This window comes from Fulmarus glacialis, unplaced genomic scaffold (assembly GCF_000690835.1).
Source record: "Fulmarus glacialis isolate BGI_N327 unplaced genomic scaffold, ASM69083v1 scaffold18291, whole genome shotgun sequence".
Taxonomy (NCBI): Eukaryota; Metazoa; Chordata; class Aves; order Procellariiformes; family Procellariidae; genus Fulmarus; species Fulmarus glacialis.
In genome coordinates, this window is record NW_009194890.1 from 1 (window position 1) to 22767 (window position 22767).

The window sequence follows — 22767 nt, forward strand, 5'->3', positions numbered from 1 at the left end:
GGACGGCTTGTGGCAGCGGAGTAGTTTAGGGGACAAATGAATGGGCGTGTGATAAATAAATAAAAGAAAACTAGCAGACTTGAGCAACGATGCTGGTCGCTGGAGCCTTAGCGTCTGGCAGATCGACCGAGACGAGGGAAAAAGGTCGGTGGGATCAGTAATGACTTTGCAACAGGAAAGATCTTGTGAGATGTAAATGATCATTCTTGGACCACTTGTCATTTGGGAGTTTTGAAACATTTTCTTATTTTTAACAGTGAGAATCTGAGGCTCTCAGGAGAAAAATGTGTTGGAATCTACCGAAATCTGTCACGCTAACGGTTTCTGTGAGGCGTGGGAAGCATCAATAGCCACTGAACACCACTTAAGGTGAATATCAAAGCCAGGTTTTGCCAACAGTTAGAAATCAACCTTCTGAACGCCACCATCCCTGGTAGCTGTGCCTCATTCTGTGCAGACACTTCCCATCACCCCCGCATGTCAGAAGATGGCTGGGGAACAGAGATGTCTTCTGAGGAAAATTCAGATTAAAAAAAAAAAGTTGTGTTTTCTCTAACAGTGTGTACATAAAATGTGTGTTCTCAGTGAAAAAAATACATTACAAATGAAAGCAAAGAACCCAGAAAGTCAATTCTTGGGATTGCTTACTTTTTTTTGCTTACTTTTTTGGTTTTCAGGTTTTTTGATTTCCAATGAAGAGTTTAATAAAACAAATGAGAAACGTTGACTCGTTCAGTGACAATTACTGATTGTCCATCAAATAAAAAAAGGTTTGGCACAATAGTTTCTCTTGATCATGGGAGACCTGAGCTAATCTTAGACATGGGTACAGTCCTGGACTTTCCTGAACCTAATGTCTCATAAAAAAAGCGTGTTTGCTTCCTGAAAGAGCCAGAAGCCCCTGCAGATCAGCACACCGCGTGTCTGCATGTAAAAATGCCTTGTACTGAAGGTTTAAATGATATTCATTAAACAGCTAATGAGAAGATACACCATGTTTTCTCTCAGTGAGCGCCAGACTTACCCGCATGTAGAATTCCCTGCCCTCGTTCCCTGATTTGATTTGGAAGATGTAATAGGCTCCAGGGTAGCGAGTTGTTGCTTGCATCTGAAAAATGTCAGAAGGCACAGACCGCCCGGACACCATATCCATCACTCTGTACAAGATGGTGAATGGCTGATCTCTGCAACCGGCGTTTTCAGCTGGACACATGCAGCGGCTAATTGTCAGAGATAGGATTGTCATCAGGGGTTACAAATTGCTGTAATATTTGATTCTTTATATGCAAATATAGCTGCATAAATAAATAAACAAATAATGTTGTCGACCAACTAAAAGAATCAAAAAAACTTGTAATGAATTTTCTCACTTTTAGTATTATCTGTGTTACTATTCTGGCCTACGTATATCCCTGCCTTCTTTTTCTTGTCTTCTAGGCCAAAATATCTCGGCATCCTTTGTCTCCTTAGATCACCCGAAAATCTATACTTTCTTTAAAGCAGCTCTGCAGGTGTAGAATACCCAGTGCGTGTTTATTCTGGTAGTAATTTAAACTGAACTGTCTTCAAAATAACGTTTATTGAATCATTTCACTGATGGTGCTATATAAATGTTGTATTCTTTGTTTAACAATCTTTTATATACTACATGAAAACACACAGTGAGACATTCTGGATCAAACCAAAGCTCTAGCATCAAATGCAGAGCCCTAAGGAAGAGCAGGATAGCGGGCCAAGTGTATGACACTTCCACCAACAGCCTCCAATTGTTTGTGACTCAGGAAATTCTTGAAACAAAGATGTCTTCTGTGTATTCATCAGCCCTTAATGCATTTTTTATCCATCAGCTTGTCCAGCTTCCCCTTACACACACATGAATGTTTGTCAGCCACAGCCCCCTGTGGCCAGGAGCTCCACAGCCCCCTTCACCTCTCTCTGCACTGCTCCTTGCTGACTTCGTCTGATGCTGCCAGCTCTTCTGTTGAAGGGAGAGTGGCCAGTCAATCCCTGCTCACCCTCCTCACGCAACTCAGGGTTTCATATTTGACCCTGTTATTGGCTAAAGAGTCCTAACTTAGTTGTTTCTCACAAGGAAGCTATTCCATACTTTTGAACATCCTCATTGCTCTTTATGAACCTTTGTCCAGTTATACTTCTTTTGAGAGGAAGGGAAGGAACTTCACAGTCTTGAAGATATGGGTACACAATGGCATGTGCTCTAAGGATATTCTCTACCTATTAACACCTCAAATTCAGATTGCTTTTCTGACCTCTAGTGAGTACTGCAGATCATGGAACTATCTGTAACAACCCTAAAATCTCAGTTTGGACGGATTATGATCAGATCAGTGTTCTTTATTTAATTTGTGAATTTGGGATTGTCTTTTTAGTTTACATTCATCTACACAAATTTCAACTACCATTTTTATTGCACAGCCATTGAGGCTCCTTCTGCAATTCTTTTCTGCCCACTCTTTTTCTCTACTGTCCTCAGATACTGTTGCAGACTTTGCCCATCTCACGGCTTATCCTTTTTCCCAGGTTGCTTACAAATATGTTGGACAAAGTAGGTCCAGCTCAGACCTCTGCAGAACTTCACTGTGAAAGTTGACAATTTAATACTATACTCTATTTATTTTTTATCTTTCAACCTCTTATTCTTCTGTGCCAGGGACTTCTCTCTTACTTATGGCTCCTTAATTTTCATAATAACATATGTGAGGTTCTTTCAGAAGCCTTTGGAAACCCAAACAGACAGCACCAGCCCATGTGCCCTAGCCCATGTGCCCTAGCCACATGCTGCTGATTTCTTCAGAGAACTCTAATAAAGTTGTGAGGCAGGATGTCCCTTTATAAAAGCCATGTTGGGGAATTTACTGGAAAAGAGTTGGGTCTTTTTGCCTATTTTTTCTATAACCTCCACTACTGACACCAATTTCAGACAGTTCATCTGGCATGTCCCCCATAAAAAGACTCCTGGCATTACAAACACCCAATTCCTTCCACAGAAAACACAGATGCAAGGAATTCACTTGGCTTTTATACTGACCACTTCTAGACATAAGCCACAAATTAAATGCAGTCACATCTAGACACGAGCCAAAGCCACCAAACACAAAGCTCAGAGATCGAGAGTTCTGGTGCAAGCTGATCTGCGAGGACTCTATAGATGGGCTCCAGGGAATTTAGATACAGAGGCTTCAGATATTTCAAATTCCATTTTAAGACTCTACACCTCTGAAGGTAGGTAAACCCAGAACTGGAAGAACAGAACATGTCAGCTGCCCTAGTTCAGAAAGCAATATAAAGACATGAATAAATTATAATGGAAAGAAGCTGATTCTATGATTCTTGCCTTTTTATAAAATACATTAGGCTACCAAGCAATCCCAAGTAATTGGGTTTAGTGCAAACACTGTGGATGAAATACTATGGCCTGCAATATATAGAGATCTGTCTGGAGCGGAAATATTTTGAGCCCCAGACAAATACCTACAAAAATGTAAAAGAAACAGGCAATTTTTAGAAATGCGGGATTTATTTTTTGCTTACTCAAATAATTCCAAATTTAGACAGTAACAGTGCTAACAGCCCCATCCAGACATACCCAATTTCTGGACAAGGCAAACCAGTCTGTAGACTTTTCAGCACTTTTGACCTTTAAGCAGTAGGAAACTACTTGTATCCTGCTATAAGTATCATTTAATGTTTTAAAGTACTTCCCAGACATAAGCTAGTTAATATTTACAGGAAATACTCATACTAATAAGCAGGCTGCATTTGAGCGTATATGAAGTCAGTTAGTAATGTAAGTAAATGTCTCTTTTACATTACAAACCTTGCTGTTTTCTCTACTCGCTGACAAGTGTTTTCCCAGTCTAACTTCCCACACATTTGAGTATCATATCATATCTCACCTGGTGACCTAGTAAGGAATTGCAATTTATTATTTTTATAAAGCTTACCAATGGTAAATGCAGCAACAGCATGTATGTATAGCTCTCTAGACACACTTCATGGCTGTGTAAAAATGCAGCTTATTTGGTTCACTCTAGATATGCTTCACACAGAATTCGCTTTTGTGGCTGTGGGTACGTTACTCACTTCTCATTAATCTGGATATAAGGATCCTCGCATCTTACTGGGTCTAAACATTTATATTCTCCTGGGATATTGAAACACGTTTGCTGTGGAGTGCAGGTGAAGTTTCTGTTTTCACATTCATTGATATCTAAAACACAAGAAATAAGAGAAAGGCTAAAGCAGGGAAATATGAGCAAGACACCACTCTTACAAACCGGTTTCCATCTTAAGGAATTGTCCCAAAATTCATAACAATCTTGCAGCACGAGAAGTGGCCTTTTGATAACTGGCTCCTCTTTTAAGATCAGTTTTCACTCCATTCATTTCTGCTTATTGGAGTGCTCCCATATGCTAAGTGCTGCAAAAATAGAAAAGAAATTGGCTGCTCAAGCTCTCTGACCTTAGAGAATGGAAAACTAGAGACGTGCAGCAGAGAGGAGAGCATCTGAGGGCTTTCCTGCGTAGCTGTTTCCTAGTCAGTAAAGTCTTACTTACACCAACACACCAATTCACCTCAGTGGGACTATTCACGTGATGACATTCTTACCAGAATTACATAATTGGCCCCTATGAGTATTTCACTGTGCAATGCCAAGACCAAGCATCTCAATTCTTGAAAACCTCTTTCCAGACACAGGACCTATTTTCTGGTCCCCTTGGGTTTTAATCAGCGCAGAAATGTTCTTACCTTGGCAGCTTCTGCTATCGTCAAGCAAGTTATAGCCCGAAGGACAGATACAGTAGTAAGAACCAGGCCCGTTCACACATTCGTGCTGGCAGAGGAACTCTGAGAAGCTGCATTCGTCCATATCTGCAGTGGTAAAACAAAGTTTAGTGTCTTTGGCTTTACAGTCAAAAGAGCAGTCCCACAGGCAGGTGGCCATCCAGACTACGTGCCCATCATCCCAGCTGGAGGTTGGCACCCTCCAGCTCCCTAGAGCTCTGCAGCAACGTGGTAAAATGCTATACAATAAGTTCTTGGTTAAACATTTTTCTCCTAGGGAAACCAAAGCTGCTGCTGAACACAATGCGTGGCTTTATTTATTTATTTTTTTTTTCGAATACCTGTCACCAGTTGGCCATGTTTTCAGTTCTGTTTTACGTCAGAGATAGAGCTACTCCAACAACAAAGCTGCAGCTGTAATTTGAAAGGAGGGACTTGGCAGTGTTTTTCTTTTCTTTTTTTTTCTTTTTTTTTTCTTTTTTCTGGAGAGCAAACTTCCCTTTCCCAGGGCCACATGGGTCCCAGCAGAACTCCTGCAGCCAGCCTCGGCTGTTTTATGTTTCTTAGCCTCTAGCCAGTTACTTCCAAGGCATTCCAGCAAGACTACAGAGCTTATCCCAACTTGGGTAAGACCTACTGGAAGGCCCAGCCATCTCCCAGATACCCAGGAAGCTAAGCAGTCTGTCAAATCTCTGATTGAAAGCAGAAATTGTGCTTGTTTCCCCTTGCCCTCGTGAATTGACCAGTCATTGTATTCTGCAGAAACTGTGCTCAAGCAAGAAAGACAAACTTCAGAGCTGCACATGGAGGCATGGCTGACTGAGGGGAAAACACATACAAAGGCGCTAGACTGAGGAAGGCTGCAGTTAATCATTTCCTTATTTCCCTGTTCAGGGGAAGAAAGAAACAAAGGCCAGAGCCCCAGCCAGGAACTCCCAAGTTCTTATTCCCAGCTCTGACATGTTGACTCTCCCAGGCAAATCACTTTTACTCTTCAGACTGAATTTCCCTTTCTTCTAAATCGGGCTCAGTCCATTTATTCACTTTTGGTGTTTTGTGCAGCTGGATTGGAAAGTATTTGAAGTCCAAATATGTTAAAGTGGCTTTATGGCTGCAACCACATTATCAAAAGGGAGATGAAAGGAACGCTACATCAACATAGTCCTCTTACTGTGTGACTTGCCCCAGCAAGTTCACTGGAAAAAACACCTTCCTGACAAAACATGGACCAAGGGCTGACTCCATAAAGGGACCGAGATATCACCCACCCCCTTGAGGTGTCCTAGCCCCGACCTCCAGCACATCGGATTCATATAACCTGCGCTCAGCTGCTTCAAGTGCTGGAGGGACTTAGAGCCCCAAGGGTCCTACATGTCTGCTGCTGAGCCCACACAGGACAGACACACCTTTGCTGTTCGTAAACAGTTCTGGCATTCTGCTGACTATTGGACAAGATGGTAGGCATTTCAGAGCACATCTAATGCACACGCAAGACCTCTGTGATTAGAAAATAATGCCAATGTTGGGAAAGACAGGTTGAAATCTCTGCCTCTCTCCTTGAATTGGGGCTGGGATGCCTCCCATCTTCAAGGTAAGATGGCTTCTAGGCCTTGGGCTAATCCAGCGGCTGTACGTCTGGATCCTAGGTGTCTCATAGGAGTGTCCTCCTAACCAGGCATTCACTTTGTGAGCCTCAGCAATGTCTAGTGATTGCTTGTGAAGTGAAAGAAGCTCATCCAGAGAAATTTGACCTGCTTTGATGAGCATTTTCTTGCACAGAATTGTCAAGAAAAGGTTTTCTGCTCTGAATCTGGGTGGTGGAAAGTCCCTTTTGCTGGCTTAACTCTCAGACATGAATGAGGCTCAAGCACCACCTCTTCTGTCACGATTTTATACTGGCAGTGTTTATGTAGCATTGCATTGAACTTAACTGGTTCAGGCCCCCCCAGGTAGCTCAGGAGCACATAAAAAGGTGCAGGAGTCTAACTTAGAAGCAGAAACTCCATTAGAAAGCAGAAAACTTAACTTAGGTGTTGCAGCTCTAAATGTTAAACGCGTAAGACCCTTTAGAGATGTAAGTCTTTGTTCTTTCCCTTATAATAAGGAGGTTTGCAGGGAAGAACAGCTTTGAAAACACTAATCTATACACATACTGCATATCACATGTCTTCTCTCTCAGAAACAGCATGTTACGTCTGTTTACTGTAAATTAAAAAACAAGTATTTTCCAGTGTGTTTTTCCTTCCAAGAAATATTGGCGGGATTCTCTAATTTTATCAGGCTGTGGGAACACTAAGCACAGAAATAAGTTTTGCCTTCAATTAAAATAAAGCAATAAAATAAAAACAAAAACAAGAGAGGAAAAAGTACAGTGACATAAGCACAGTTTCTTCTGCTATGTGCTGCACAGATTAGCAATAGCTGTACTAAGAAACCATACATTGTTTCTGAGGTGTAGCCAGACTCATACAGGGGAAACTGGGGAAAGTTTCAGGCAGAAGCATGCAGTCGTAAGAGCAAGAGGAATACATGCATTCAACAGACAAATGGAAAAGTGCTTTATATAAGGTATTTCTTTAATCATGGAATAATGTTCTAGGACTATCCCTACTTTACTTGCTCTATTAAAGCTTTCTGTTCAGCATTACAAAGCGTTTTCTTATGCTTTGCTGTTATCTTGGAGCTTTTTAATATTTAGCTTATTTCTTTAAAACCATTTGTAGCCGTCCTCCATTGTGCTTTTCTGAGTATTTGCTGTGTGCTTTAACTGGAAAGAAGATCATATGAGTTGCAGCTATGCTGCTGCTAACCGTGGACCAAGGTAAAAAACTTTTTAAAAAGCATGTACAAAACAGTACCTTGGAAAAAGAAAACTTAATAGAACTAAGGAAGCCAAAACAATAAATAGCTAAAGACAGTTACCACTGCAGTTAACTCCATCAGCTTCCAGTTCGTAGCCAGGTTCACAGCGGCAGAGAAAAGAGCCGTAGGTATTGACGCAGGTCTGAGTGCAAGGGTTTTCGCTTGTACATTCGTTCAGATCTATGGGAAACCAATGCCCAATGCATCATCAATGACTTCTCCCCAAACTCTATTTTCAATTCATTACTGTAAAGCATTTCAAAGAGATTAGCTGTACAGTCAGAATGATTTGTTCTGAAAAAATATAACCAAGTCAGTATTGTTTATTGGGATTCAGGCTGATGCCTGGAAATAGCATGTTTGAAACACAACATGCGTGGAAATGAAGCATTTTGGGAATGTATTCAATCAAAAAAATAACATGGAAGATGGGGATGAAATATTTATTACAAATGCTTCTGTCTTTATCCTGCAATTTTAAAACTACTGAACTGATTTTGTCATAACAGACCTGAAACAAAATGCAGCAGGATATTCCTGAGGAAGATAATGCAATGAGGAACGGTCCTCTTCGAAACCTAGGACTAAGACAAAACCAAATTTTTTTTTTCCTTTTAGGACATTAGCAGCTTCTGGACATCATTAGCACAGACCATTTCCTGCAGCGTGTGGGAAGATGCTCCCTGCTTAGCTAGGGAGAGGCTTTATGAAGAGATTGTGTTGACTTTGATTGAGGTAGCACATCACAGCAAAAGATGGTCTAATGCTCAGGACCCTAGTCTGGAACTTGGGAGACTCAGATCTAATTTACTGATCTGACAGAGTTTTCCTGTCTCGGGTGGGTCACACAGCCTCAGATTTTAAAAGTGAATTCAGTGCCTAAACTCTTGGTAATTTCTGTGAATTGAGTAACTGTATTTTAGGGGGCTTGGGCCTCTGTGCATATTTCTCCTGAAACACTGGTCATGTTGCACCTGTACCCTTCCGAGGTACTGTGAAACTACAGAAATATCTCAGGCTGACAAACCTGTGAACATTTTCAAAAGCAGTGTTGGGAAGGTTACTTGTATTCTGAAAACTAAGCAAGTTTTAAGAATGTTGCTGGGTTGGGACCAAAGATTTCGGTCATGGTTTACCATACACAGTACCTTGGCATGATCTTCCATCATCATTGAGGGTGAAGCCTGGGTTGCACGTGCAGGAGTAGGAACCGGGCACATTGGCACACAGCTGCTGGCAGTAGCCGTAGCGACATTCATCTATATCTACAGATGGGAAAGATGAGAAGTAGAGTGGTCTGCATTTTCACAGGCAGGTACAAAGCAGCAAACACACTGAGTCAACGGTGCCAATAACACGAAATAACGCAGCATACTGGTTACGGATATAACACCCAAACTTTCAGGTGTTCAGACCCAGAGTTATAGTTAAAATACATCTCTACCCAGAATAATGTAGTAATGTGTTTTTACCCACAGCTGACATCTATCAGTATGTCCTATGAACTGATTGTCATTGCTGTCATCTTCAGCTTAATGTGATGTCATCAGGAAGCCCAGAGTCAGTCCCATGAAGCAGCTACCTTGAAGCATACCTGACAGCTGGCACAGCCCGTCAGCACAAGCATGGCCAGCGTCGTAGCAAAGTTTTGTCAGAATCAAGATAGAAACCTTTTTTACCTTCACATATGACAAAGTTGCTCACTAGAAAAGCAGTAAGTATTGGTTACTAAATACTTTTTTTAGAGAGGATATTCCTTAAAGACTCTTTTTCAAATAGTCACATTCACATTTTATATGAATTTTTAACTGACAAGTTATAGACACTAAAATGTAAACAGTAAATTTAATACCAAAATAGCAGTTTGGGCTGAATTGCAGCACTAGCAATATATGTAACTGGCTGTTACAAGCACAAGAAAATGCTGTAAGATATGTATGATGGTAAGTGCTAGAAAAATTTTGCCCCTGGACTAAGAACTGGAATGAAACACCTGGAATAGCTGTCCTTTCCAAAGCTTTACATCTCCTTTGGTATCAACTGGCTTTTGATTTATGGAGATTTTTTTAATGGCTTCTCTCAAAGCTTTGAAGTTAAGTTTGTGCAGTAGAAACCCAAGTGTATTATCTCCAGTGAGTTCGCCAGAAGAACCAAAGCAGGAGGGCACAGATTTTGGTGAAATTACCCCCATGGTAGGTTCCAACGCACGTGAAAATCAAAATGACAGTATTCTCCCTATGGTTCACACATATACATATATATCTGCATGAATTCCAGCAGTTCATTATTTGTTAGCTAAATTGGCTGCTTCCTGTTTTAGTGTTAAATATTAAGAATGTGTTGGGAAACTGAATCCTTGAACAACTTGAACATTGACATGATGTGGTAATACCATAAAAACAAGAGTGTTGTGAATCTGTTGTATAAGTAGCTACATCCTGCAGTTCAAGTTATGTTGTTGGCCTCATTGGGGCAGTTTTGCCATAGAGAGTCTCAGGAAACCATTCTGAAAATGTCAAAAGTCTTGGAAATACTCTGTCTGTGTAAAACAACAAGGACACTGACATTCAGTTTTGCCCTCACTAGCTTTTTTTTCCCACTGCATTCTAAATAGCAAGATAACCTAAAGGCCAGGGTCAGCTATGGTATGTACACCAGCAGTAGGCTTGGCCCAAATCCTGCAAAAAGTGACATGGGTTTTAAGTAAATTAATACTCATTTGACTGACACAATGCATTACTTTAAATACATGCTTTGGCTTTTGCAGGACTGTTATCTCAAGAGTGCTACGTTTTGAGGATAAGGACTTTTACAGGGCTGCTTCTTCTGGGTGGGTCATGTGGATACTGCTGCACTGGCTCTTCCTGTATTAACTTTACTGGGATAATTACAACAGATAGAAGTGTAGCTTTTGTAACTGTGGGTTACTAACAGTGCACCAAAAAAGCCTGTCTCTAAAACCCAACCCAGCCCTCTGATTACAGTAAATGGTCTTTTACTGCTTCATGCCAGCAAAAATCACTTCTCCAAGGCCAGTGGAAAGTATGGAAAACTGAGACTTTTTGACACTTTTAGGGAAAAATATAACAGCTCTAAACACAATTTGCTTTTAGCTCTTTGCATTGCCTTGTAATAATCCACCCCAGGATTACTTAAAGTGGGCAACACTGGGATGTTATTGTCTATTTATATAGCATAAGCAGATACTCGAATCAATTCAGCAATGCAGCCATTTCAGTTCTCTGGTATACCCATCAAGCAGTAAAGTGCTTTAGATCCATGTCCAAATCCTGAATGCTGCACACAACCCTTTCGGGCTGTAACTGGGAGAAGTAAATGGCAAACAAAACAGGTGATGCAGAGCAGAATCCCCCTCCCTGCCCTCCCTCATCCCCACCCCATCACGTACGCCTGTACAAGCCCCGGCACAAGTTTTTTTCCCAAGAGAAGAGGAATTATCAGAGATTAAGGAGCAGGGGGCTTGGAGACTTCATATCCCAGGGGAACGACAAGACAGTGACTCCCCAAAGTGGCTATGGCTGCACAGACCCCAGCTTGGATGAGGCTCAGCTCCGTCCCTGCTAGGTGAGTTACCCAGCAGCTGTTTGCAGTAGTTAGGAAAGCTGCCATGAGTCAGTCCTTCACTGGAATTGGTACTTGGGAGGAGAAAGTTGGAAAATAACTGGAGAGGCTCCAGGGATGAATGGGCAGGGAAAGCCCATTCTCCTTCCAGCGGAGGTGTTGTGACAGGACGGTCCAGCTCCGCGGATCTGGCAGGCAAACAGCCTGCGCCAAGGGGAAAAAAATAATAATGAGCAAACTTAAAAAAAAGAAAAAAGTTGTCCTATCTCCTAGGTCCTATCTGTGTACCTAAAATTAACATCTACTTCATCATCCCATGGCATGTCAAGTGAGGGGAATGGGCTGGAGGAGAGGGGAGCTGGAAGGTTTTCCCATGCTATTTATCGAGGGACCTTTTTTTCAACAGGGCTGAGCTAAAAGGATGAACAGGACATTGCTGTAAGGAAAATAATAAAATCGAAATAAAACTGCTTGGAAGCTACTGAAATGGCACCCAGTTCAGAAGTCATTTTTTTCTCACCCCCAAGCAAAAGGGCTGGTTGAATCTAGGGATTTACTGGTCTGTTTCCTGGTATCAAATACTGATCCCTTTGGGTCCACAGGGTCACGGTGTGGAAAGGACAGGTCTGTTTGGGAATAAATCTTTTTGTATACATGCTTGTGATTGATCTTGTATGAAAGGGAATCCTTCAGACTGGGAATATGAAAATCCCACGTGTTACATGGATGCTAGTCATACGGCATTTACATCTACACTTTTGTTCCGTGAGGGAGTCTCTCTGCCAAGCATACCATTGGCACTTACAAAGATGAAAGACAGTTTCCACATAGCCGAAGGTTTAACCGTGTACTTGACAAAGATGCTCAGCGACATTATTTCAGCTGTTCACAGGTACACATAAACAGATGCTCAAACACCATATTGCATGAGGTTTTTACCTAAACACTGGCCTTCTAAGAGCCAGTAGCCTTCAGTGCAGGAACAGGTATAGCCCCCCTCAGTATTTATGCAGATCTGGGTGGGGTTACACTGGTGAGAATCTGAAGCGCATTCATCCACATCTGCAATACAGAAATACAGCAAGAAAATATTAGAAATGGCAACAACAAAAGATTGTTCACACTGTACAGGGGTTTGCACTCACAATGTGAACACCGGCTCCGTACAAGGAACCAAAGTGTGGTGGAGTGGAGAGGATGACCACAACCTGAAGTAAAATTCATAATAATAAATGTCTGGGGGCAGGGAGAACTGAGCGTGCTCATCAAATCTCCCCCTTTTGCAGATGACCCAGTGTTTCTCAGAGATCCTCAAGAAAGAGATCGCATTACCTCGAGCTTCTTATTATTTCCACATTTGCTGTGTCGCTGAACTGGGATTTCCATGCTGCAGGGCAGTGTTCAGTCCTAGGAAAAGGCTGCTGAAAGGGCTATATAACCCCACAGTGGAGCGAGGGATGAACAGGAGTTCGAGAGATGTACAAACACAACTCAGACATATAAAAAAAATTACTTCCTACCCCCACCAATGCAGATTATCTCACTGTAATTTTTCTGACAGAAGGTTCAACCAAAATCAACCTTTACCTGACAAAAAAAATGTATACTTCCCTGGAATCAATTTCCTGATGATAAAACTCTTTTCTTTTTAATTTTTTTTACCATCCTTATTGTTTTTAATGTATTTGGTTTTTTATTACAACCCCTTAGGGTGTTTTTGTGGTGGGCTTTTTTTTTTTTTCCCCCCCAAAGGAGGTGAATAGCATTCCTACATTTATGTAAGCCAGGACCCTGGAACCTAACTGATTAAAAATGCCTTTCAGAGTCAGAAGTTCAATTTGAATCCCTCCTGCTCAATCTCTTCCCTGATGTTTCTGGCGTCGGGTTTGCCTCTAGATGTCAGAAATGGAAATATCAAAAGATAAATTGTGTCATTTTTTCAGCCAACTCAGATTTCTATGTTTTATTTATTGATACCTAAACTATTTTTTATTCCAGCATACTGTGCACTGGCCTTTGCTGAAGTACTATGTCATCCAAGCAATGCTACTCCCGTGATCCCCCCCGATTCTTATTAACCCAGACTTGTTGGGTCATGACTGAAAGTATCTCACAAATGCACTGGGCTGGTGCAGGCAGCAGAGGGCACGAACTACGTCTCAGTATCTGCCCCGAGGCACCTAGCACAGCCAGCTGGCTGTAAAATCCCAGCAGTCACGAAATAACTGATCCAATCTACCACAGCAGCATATCTAACATGTTCAGATATATAAATAAATACATGCATATGATATATATGGAGAGAGTCTAGAGTTCTTATCTTGCCAACGTCTGTACCAGAGCAATTTATGGTGGCTCAAAACCGGCAAGATAACAAGAGTGGCACAATTGGAGGTAATACACTCTGTCGGAAATCGGTTCCCACATATTTATTGGCCAGATGAAGGTTGGCAAAATGGTGGGGGAAGTGGGAAAGGGGTAAGATAACAAGTCTAGATTATATAGGTACATAGATATGTTTTTCTGTTCAGTTATTGCTTCTGTGATTGGGCTAAAAATTCTGGATCCTCCCTTCATACAGCATATCACACATAATTGGTAATATTTGAACACAGATTTTATCTAACCATAAATTTAATAAGAATGACATTAATGTTTTCTAAATGAAAAAGCTTTCTATTTGTCATGTTTGCTTATTGTTTTAGGAGTGGGACCTTGGGATCTGGCCAATTCTGCTGTTTCTAACCTACCCCGAGCTTAAAAAGGAGATTTTAATTTTCCCTGCTTCCAGTAATATTAATAGATGAAATACAGTGGAGACAAAATGAGGGCCAGGGTCTTACCACCACATATGGTAGCAATGCTGCTTGAAGACTATAGATCCTCCACTCTTCTGTGGTGCATCTTTCTTGCAGGGGTACAACAGGCATCCTTCACCAAAAGCAGCGGGTGGCTACAGGATCGGTTTTGTTCCCGAGTCATCTTTGCAGCAGTTGCATGAACAGCAGTACAATCGCTCCGGAAAAGTAAGACATCGATCCTCTTTTCTTTGCTATCTACCAAGCAGATTTCTTTGCTTACTCCCAGTCTTCACCTTTTGTGGTGGCACTGGAGACATATTTCCATTTGAATGCAAATTTTTTTTCAACGGAGGCTACCTGTGGAGTTTCTGCTGTCCCTAGAAAACCTGATCAGCCTGAAGTCGTCCATGCAGAACACCTTGACTCCCCACGTTTTACACTGAATAATACCTCACTGACTTCATTAATGAAGTTTTATGCAACCAGCAGGTATAAACAGCTTTACTGGTAACATCAAATCTTTTTGCTTGGGCCCTGAGCGTACACACGTAGTTCTACATTACATGTCTCTGGCTTTCTCTAAGATTGCCCCTTACCATGATGCGCCGCTAAACTCTGACAGAGCCAGCCAATGCAATCAAATAAATTATTTTTGACAAGCAGGCGTCTCAGTTCAAACAGGTAGTATAATCCCAGCCTGTCTGCCAGGGGCTATTTACATTACATGGGCTCACTAAGTGAAAGCTGATATTTGCACACTGAGAAAAATGTCGGTGCAACAATTGGCTAACCAGTAGGTATCCTCTTGAAGAAGTTTTGGGCCCCTCACTACAAGAAGGACATTGAGGTGCTGGAGCGTGTCCAGAGAAGGGCAACGAAGCTGGTGAAGGGTCTAGAGAACAAGTCTGATGAGGAGCGGCTGAGGGAACTGGGGCTGTTTAGCCTGGAGAAGAGGAGGCTGAGGGGAGACCTCATCGCGCTCTACAACTACCTGAAAGGAGGTTGTAGGGAGGTGGGGTTGGTCTCTTCTCCCAAGTAACAAGCGATGGGACAAGAGGAAATGGCCTCAAGTTGTGCCAAGGGAGGTTTAGACTGAACATTAGGAAAAACTTCTTTATTGAAAGAGTGGTCAGGCCTTGGAACAGGCTGCCCAGGGAAGTGGTGGAGTCACCATCCCTGGAAGTATTTAAAAGACGTGTAGATGAGGTGCTTAGGGACATGGTTTAGTGGGCATGGTGGTGTTGGGTTGATGGTTGGACTTGATGATCTTAGAGGTCTTTTCCAACCTTAATGATTCTATGATTCTATGATTCTATGATTCTATGATCAGAGCTGGGAGACAGAGGGTGCCTTGCCCAGCCCATTTACACAGTGCGGCATACAGTGAGAACTGGTGTAGTTGATAAAGTCAAAACTAGACATTTGACAGGGAAAGGAAAACAAAAAACCCAAATTATTTCCACTGGGGAGAAAACTAGTCATAAATCTTCGAGAGATTGCCTATAATGGATTCACTAGGCTTAAGTGCCAGCATAGAAACTATATCAAAACACTCCCAGGTCATTTTTGGTTGAGTGGAAAATTGCAAGTGGAAACAACCTGACAGCTAGACAATAATGTGTAAATAATTTCTTGTTCTGGTTGCATAGCTTATTTCTGTCCCGTTCAAACATAAATCTTAGGTGTAGTCATGCCCTGGGAATATCACTTCAAAGCTCATTTGTACTACCTCTGCCCTTGTGATGGGTCATACACAATATTAGAGTAAAACTGTGGTGCTAAATGTACATGATACTAAATTGCCAATAGTTTTGTAGGTTCAAAGCAGATAAGACAAATTCAGAGAATAAAAAATTGTAAGGACTACTCAATACAAGGATAGCACATGTGGCTAAGAGGTCCCTGAGATGCAGTTTTCTGGAACCTGGAAGAGTGCCTCGGACCCAGCATAGCTTGTGTTGCAGTTTTCACCATGGAAAGAAATACCGCAATGAGTTGTCTGAGCCCCAAAGTAAAGTCTAATCAGCTGGAGAGCAGAAGAGTTACTAAAGTGAAGCAAGCTAGCAAGAAACCCTAGAAGCCCCACTGCGCCCCATTCAAGGTGTTAATAGATTGTGATATTTGATGATTTCGGCATCGCTACCATGAAAGCATCAGATGGTGTCACCCATTACTGATAGCCAAGGATGGTTTTCATTATACTGAACCTTCTTTTAGTATCTTTCATTGCCAAGATCCTTAGAAAACATTACCTGCATCCCAAGAGCAAGTCTAGGTATTACTAATAGTTAGTGTTATTGAATACCTCTTCCGTGATTTTGGCTCGATTACTCAGTATGTGGCTACAAGAAGAATTGCCATGAGGTGAACTAGGAAGCAAATATAAATTAGGTCTATCCTCAGTGAAAACAGACTAAGGTGCCTGGTAGTTACTACGCAGGACAAGGAACCGGCACAGCAGCAGTGACCACACTGTAACTCATGTGCTGAAAATTTACCCTGTGGGAACTCATCCTTGCTCTTCATCTTCCACTGCCCTGCTTCCTATTTAAAAAATGGGGATAACAAAGTCTCTGTCGTAGCCCAGCCTCCCTCACTGTTTAGCATCTAAAACTACTCAGGGCAGGGCCTGTCCTCTTGTATACAGAGACAGTTCACAATTAGTCTGTTTTTATTTGAAGCCTTCCAATCCTAATACAAATCAAACTGTACTACGAAACCCTGCAATGTCCCACTTGGTGATAAGTATCAGTACCCTTGGATTTTAACCAGGACATTCAAGACTAAGGAATTAAAGGACTAGCCTGCAACCACTCAACAAGTCAGAAGCAGGAACAGGTCACAGGTGTTTCTGACTTGTAGTCCTTCATGTAGCCGTGTACAACCTGCCCCTATTATATGAACACTTAAAGATGCGACTTTTTCAGAAATTTTGTGCAGCCTCTACATTGGCTAATGAGATCTAAAGTGAGAGATTAACCATCATTCTGAAAGCATTATGTTCTACTATGAGACCTCAGAGGCTCTTTCAGCTGAACTTTATGCTACTCACAATGTTACTGTTCTACCCTAATGGTGCACTGAACCTCAAAGTTTCCAGTAGTTACTGAAACAGAGAAAGAACTATTGACACAGTCAGTGGCAAACTGAAAGAGTTATCTAGCTACCACACCTCTTCTTACCCTTACAGACAGGACTGGGACTGTTGCTGTGAAATTACATATGAAAACAAGAGGATGTTAAAGATCGGCATACCTAATAACTTTGAGTAAGTCCAAACTTTCCCAAGTGACTAGTGACTCTGGGTGACTCCTTAGAGGTTCCTGATTTTGAGAAAGCAGCTGTTCAGCACTCAAAACCACACTAGAGAACCAAGGCAGGGCAGGATGCATCCCTGTTCAAAACTTCTCTTGCCAAGGAGTGCTTGGCCAACGCTGGCCCTGGATGTCTCAGCTCTTGATTAGGCTGCTGTGTGCTAGCAAATTAGCGGTCGTCTATGTTCTCTCACATTACTGCTCCCACAGCTAGTTCCAAGGGCAGAAGTTCAGGCGGAAGTCTAGATTGAAATTAAAATTTGACCTGAAGTGGGAACGATTCACTTTGTTACTTCCCAACTGAATACTGAGAGCATCCACACGGCCCATCCAGACCACTGCTCTCTGCCTCCTAAGAAATACCACCCAGAACAAACACAGAGCCTCATGGCTTGAAGCCAGGAGTTTTAAAGACCTTTTTGGTTTACTGACTGAGTGAGAGAATAGGTAGGCGGCATCTCCATATACATTTGTAAGGAAGCCCTTGCTGCAAAACCCTGAGCCTGAATACTCCAAAATTAACCACATCCCTCTCTATTAGCTCAGTGTGTCTGCCTTAAAAATTTATGGCTGTGGTGGTTTGGTCTAGCAACCCCGGGGTGTGATGTTCTGTTTACTTGACATTTTGACAGAGGTGAGGTGACTGGGGCAAGGGGGTTTCATTTGGGGATTGGAAGGGTGGAGAAAGTGGTTTTTTTATATTTCTGGCTGACTGGCTGCCTTTTGTGGGATGTGATGTGCTGATGCTTTGTTTTTATTGGTACAGATTGTATTTTTAATGGATGGCAGGATGCCTGGTGAGTGGATAGATATCATTTACAATGTCAAAATAAATAAATGAACTAATTGTGTTTCACATGCAAATTACTGGCTTTGTGTTATGTTATCTGTAAAAGCTAGCAGTAATCTTCATTGATTCTTTAGAATTTAGCCACATTATAGAACAATGAATTAAATTTTTAATTCATCACCCATAAATTTTTAAAAAATGAAATAATTTAAAAACCATACATACAAAAAAACAGGACAGCATATTAATATAGTCAGAAAGAAAACCTGGATGTCAAACTGCAGCACAACACCACATCTCACCAGGGAGGCTAATTCTTATCAGAAGACGTAGTGATCTTTTATACTGACTCATGTCCACAAAGAATGCAGGACTGAGGCCACTCTCATTTCTATCAATAATATCGCAAGAAATCATAGCATAAAAAGAAAAACAATACTCTAATCCATTGCATTAAGACCAGACATATTCAATATTGCTCAAACGAAAGAGGCTAAAACTAGGACACGAGAAATCTCAAGACAGAATCATAAATGTGGAATCATGCTGTGAGTGTCTACAGGATGCTGAGGTTTTGGTCCACTGTTTTCCACATTTGGGATAAAATGCAGAGGATCACAAGGTGGTGGAGTTACGAACTAAAAAGTGAACAGAACTCATATAAAAGTAATTTGCTAGGTATGATGGGCACATTTGAAAGTGCATTTCAAGGCAAACAAATGCAAGGTCATATATCAAGAGTAAAAAATGTTGGTCATGAAAATAACTCTGGGGTCATTAAAAATAATCACTTGAATGTGAACTTTTCCTGACACAGTGTTGCTGGAAGGACAAGCATAAACATGAGAACACTGAGTAGACACAGGAAATTGTTCTTACCACTGTATATTGCATTAGTAAAATAACTACTGAAATTTCTGGTGTCAACACTTCAAAAAGCGATATTGCAAAGAGATCAGGAAATCTCCGAAGAGTAATTCCAAATCACGAAAATTTGTCTCAGAGCAAGATAATGCTCCATTTAATAATCTATTTAAGAAAAGGTTCAAGGTGTATTTGCCTGTGATCTGTAAACATCTTCATGGAAACAACGTCTTTAGCTGGAGATGGTCACTAAAGCTAGCAAAAGACAATGGGATGAAATTCAGTATTCAGAAGACAAATTCAAAATAAAAATAAGGCTCAAACTTTAATAGTACTACTGATTAACCATCGGAAAAAACATAACAAAGCACATAGTGCTTTAGGGCCTTATTCCTGAACAGTATTTCTTCTTTGAAATATGCTGTAGCAAAAAACTGTGCGCTTGAAACACCAATTGCTGGATAAGGTTCTGTGGCCTGTGTCACAAAAAATACAGATTATGTGGTCAAAGTGGTGTCTTAAAGTCTTCATTGCATGATTTAACATCATTCAATGTTTAGTTATTTTTATCTATATCCATAGCCATCACACCTGAGATTTTCTGCTTACCTTACATCTTTTTTCATTTCCTAGGCCATTAAGAGATCTATCTTGGCCAGTGAAACTGCTGAAAATGGGGATAGGAATTTGTAAAGTTCTTCCAAATTATTTCTCCTTTGCAAAGATTTAAATGTACAAATGTGCGATTTTTCATTTTTTGTTTGTACTTTTATCAATAAATTTGATTTTTAGAGAGAGATATTGCACCTCTAATGTTTGTAGTGATTGCAGAAAACATATGGAAAGCTTAGAAAATGTTGATAACATTCTTATGCTAGAAGATGTTGAGTCATCAGCCTAAAGATGTTGGGCATGCCAACCACCTTCCTTTCAGGACACATAGAATGATTGCATCTTTATGAAGCATGGAGCAAGATAAAGAGTAAGAATCCAAGTTATTATCACAGACAATGTGTTGAATCACAAGAGCCCAGAGAGGACTAAACTGCAGATTAGAAGTGGGCATGCAGGAAGTGACATGGCAAGCTAAGTGACTTTAAGAGGTGGAAAGCCAGGAGAGAAAGCCAGCAGACAAGAGGAGAAGGAGCAGAGGTGCTTAGGAACAGGAAACACCTGCCCACTGGACAGTGAGATTCAAAAACTGTAAGCAAAGACACTGTTTGCCTTTCTTCTGCTCAGAAGAACAGGACTTTGTGCATAAAGAGGACTTTATGCATTAAAGAATACAGAAGGAAACAAAGTCCTTAAGATCAGCTCATCAGTTCAGAAACAACATCAGAGTCCTTCAGGAAAATACTTTCTTGACAAAAACTGCTTTTAAAAGAAAAAAATGTTAGATAAATATATTTGAGTTTCCTTTTGGTATTTATGAGCATGTGGTTACATACCACACGACAGAGTAAATGCTTGTGGAAAGCTTACCAAAGAAGCTCCATCCCAAGGATATGATTTGCACCTGCCACTACAGGAACAAGGGAGACTACTGCCTTGTTAAGTCCATCTGCTGGTGTTGAAAGCAGTGGGACCCGTGACTACGCTTATCCCTCCACAGGCGTGGTCCATGCTCAGGGTGCTGTGACCGTTCCACTCCCTCCATGACAGCTCCTTTCCCTGCTGGCTGGCAAGGTGGTAACACCCCTAGCAGAGAGCTATTGTGGAAGGACGTGGACTTACCATCTCTGAGCTAGAACCACATTCCTGGAGACTTTGGCGATTAGAAGAGAAACTTTGCTTGGACTCTGTATTCAAGAGGGAAGCCAATGTGGACAGCAGATTTCCAAGACGATATGCTTTTGGCAATGTACGCTGTTTCGCAGATGGACTGTTACATTTTGTTCTATTTGGAACATACTTAGCATGCATGACTTCCTTTCTTAAGTAATGAATTCTGATAATCATGCCACAAATTTCTGTGGGTCACAATAGTAGCTATGGCTGTGTTTCCTTCTTTTGATCAACCATTGACAAAAGTGGGTATGTTTTTGCTATCATGATTATTTGAGAGCCATTAGCACCACGGGGTTCAACACAGTAAGGCTGAAGATTAATTTGACAGTTGTGAGAGCACAGGTCTTGCAGATCAAAAAACGTTTGCCATGGGAAGTCTTCTTCCCCCTTCTACTAGGAGGTGTGGGTGATTTTGGGGCCCTAGTTCTTTATTTTATTCTGTCTGTATTTTAGCCCTGCTGTTGTACCATCACAACCCCAGGAGCTTACCCTGCTCTTGAGATACAAAGTTCTTGCAGAGAGACTCAAGGCTGTGAGCTCGTTCCAGAATCTCTGTCTGCTCAAACACTGAAGCTCATTCAGTCATTTATAACCCTCGGGGCTGCATTTTAAAATAATACAAAGATTGGATGTCTATTTTTTATAGGAATAATTGCAGGCCAGGACTAAACATCCGAGCTCAGTAACATGGGTATCAGTTCCAAGATTACTTGGAACAGAGCACTTTCCCCAAACTTCTCCCCCACTCCTTATTTGGATACTGAGAAATAATTTCCTCAGTAGTAGATTTTTACTGAGTGAAATCACATGTTTTCTCAAAAGTTTTTTTTCTCAAGATAATTGCATTTGATAAGAAAAGGGGAGAAATAACAATGCTACATTCCTAAAGTGCAGACTGAAGCCAAATTCAAACTGCTGCTGTGTGGGGTCAGTGTTTTTTCCAAGGACGACTGACCCTGCTGAGCTTGGACATAATCCAAGATCAAGTCCCTAAACACCTGTTTAATTGCATATTTCAGCATCTGAGGACTGGCCGTTGATTGCTGAATTTATTTTCTATCTGCATCCCATATGCATTAAGTTATTGGCTGACTGCTAAACAAGGATTAAAGTGTTTTTTCACATAGATGGTCAGCCTGGAAGTGGATACTAACTAGTGTGAGGTATGAATCTGTAATGCTGCTCCTTCTGCGTGGTATGAAAATTGCTCAACATGTGTCACAGGTTCTAGATCTCTTGCCAGCTATCTGAGCCTTTCCTTAGCTAGCACACTTTTAACATTACTCAAAGATTATAAACAACAGCTCAACTGTGAAAGGACTTTGCTCTCTGAGCACAGTTCTAGTCCTGCTTTTGTGATTGAGATTTATAGGACAGCCATGCAGGTAAGTGCATAGCAAGGGGACAAAAGGGGCAGCAGCCTCTTCCCCTTCTGCTTGGAACAGACCTGTGCATGCTTCAGACACTTGGCATCACCTGCATGACCGCGGCTCCTCACTCCCACCGATTACCGGGGCTCCCTGTTGGTACAAGATCACACCCGGTTGTGTGGACTATTTCCGCTGTCCCATGAGAGCTTTTGCACAAATGCACAGTCTGCATGTTAGTTGTGGGATCAGAAATGAGACAAACTACTGATTTCAATTAAGGGCTTTGCTTAAACATGGAAGCTCCATGCACTGGAGCATAACTGTACTCTCTGGATTTATGATTTCCTGTTGCAGGTTCTGCACAACTTATGAAAGCCATGGTCAGTGCATGTGATTTGGGAATCTCAGTTATTTCCCCACTGCACTTACACTATTCCTCGTAGCTGTGGTACAACAGAACAAGAATGACCCAAGTACCCTGCTGGAGTTGGGTAGAGATGTGTTAGCATCCCGCTGATGACACTGAACATGCTGAATTAGGAGGTACCAAGCAGTTGCTGCTCAACATGGTTTCATCTTCATCAGCAGG

The 22767-nt window shown here is 41.5% G+C and overlaps 1 protein-coding gene across 1 annotated transcript in view; it reads right to left on the bottom strand.

Moving 5' to 3' along the window:
- Nucleotides 1–1024: 1024 nt before the first annotated feature.
- The window catches only part of FBLN5 (fibulin 5), a gene marked incomplete at its 3' end in the record, with an annotated part of 44656 nt that continues 22913 nt past the window's right edge, over nucleotides 1025–22767 (bottom strand). Inside the window, exons 5-10 of the mRNA XM_009587925.1 lie at nucleotides 12191–12313; nucleotides 8818–8934; nucleotides 7730–7849; nucleotides 4772–4894; nucleotides 4105–4231; nucleotides 1025–1220 (exon numbers count right to left, since the gene is read on the bottom strand). Of these exons, the coding sequence (XP_009586220.1) occupies nucleotides 1025–1220; nucleotides 4105–4231; nucleotides 4772–4894; nucleotides 7730–7849; nucleotides 8818–8934; nucleotides 12191–12313 (806 nt within the window). The remainder of the gene's footprint in view (nucleotides 1221–4104; nucleotides 4232–4771; nucleotides 4895–7729; nucleotides 7850–8817; nucleotides 8935–12190; nucleotides 12314–22767) is intronic.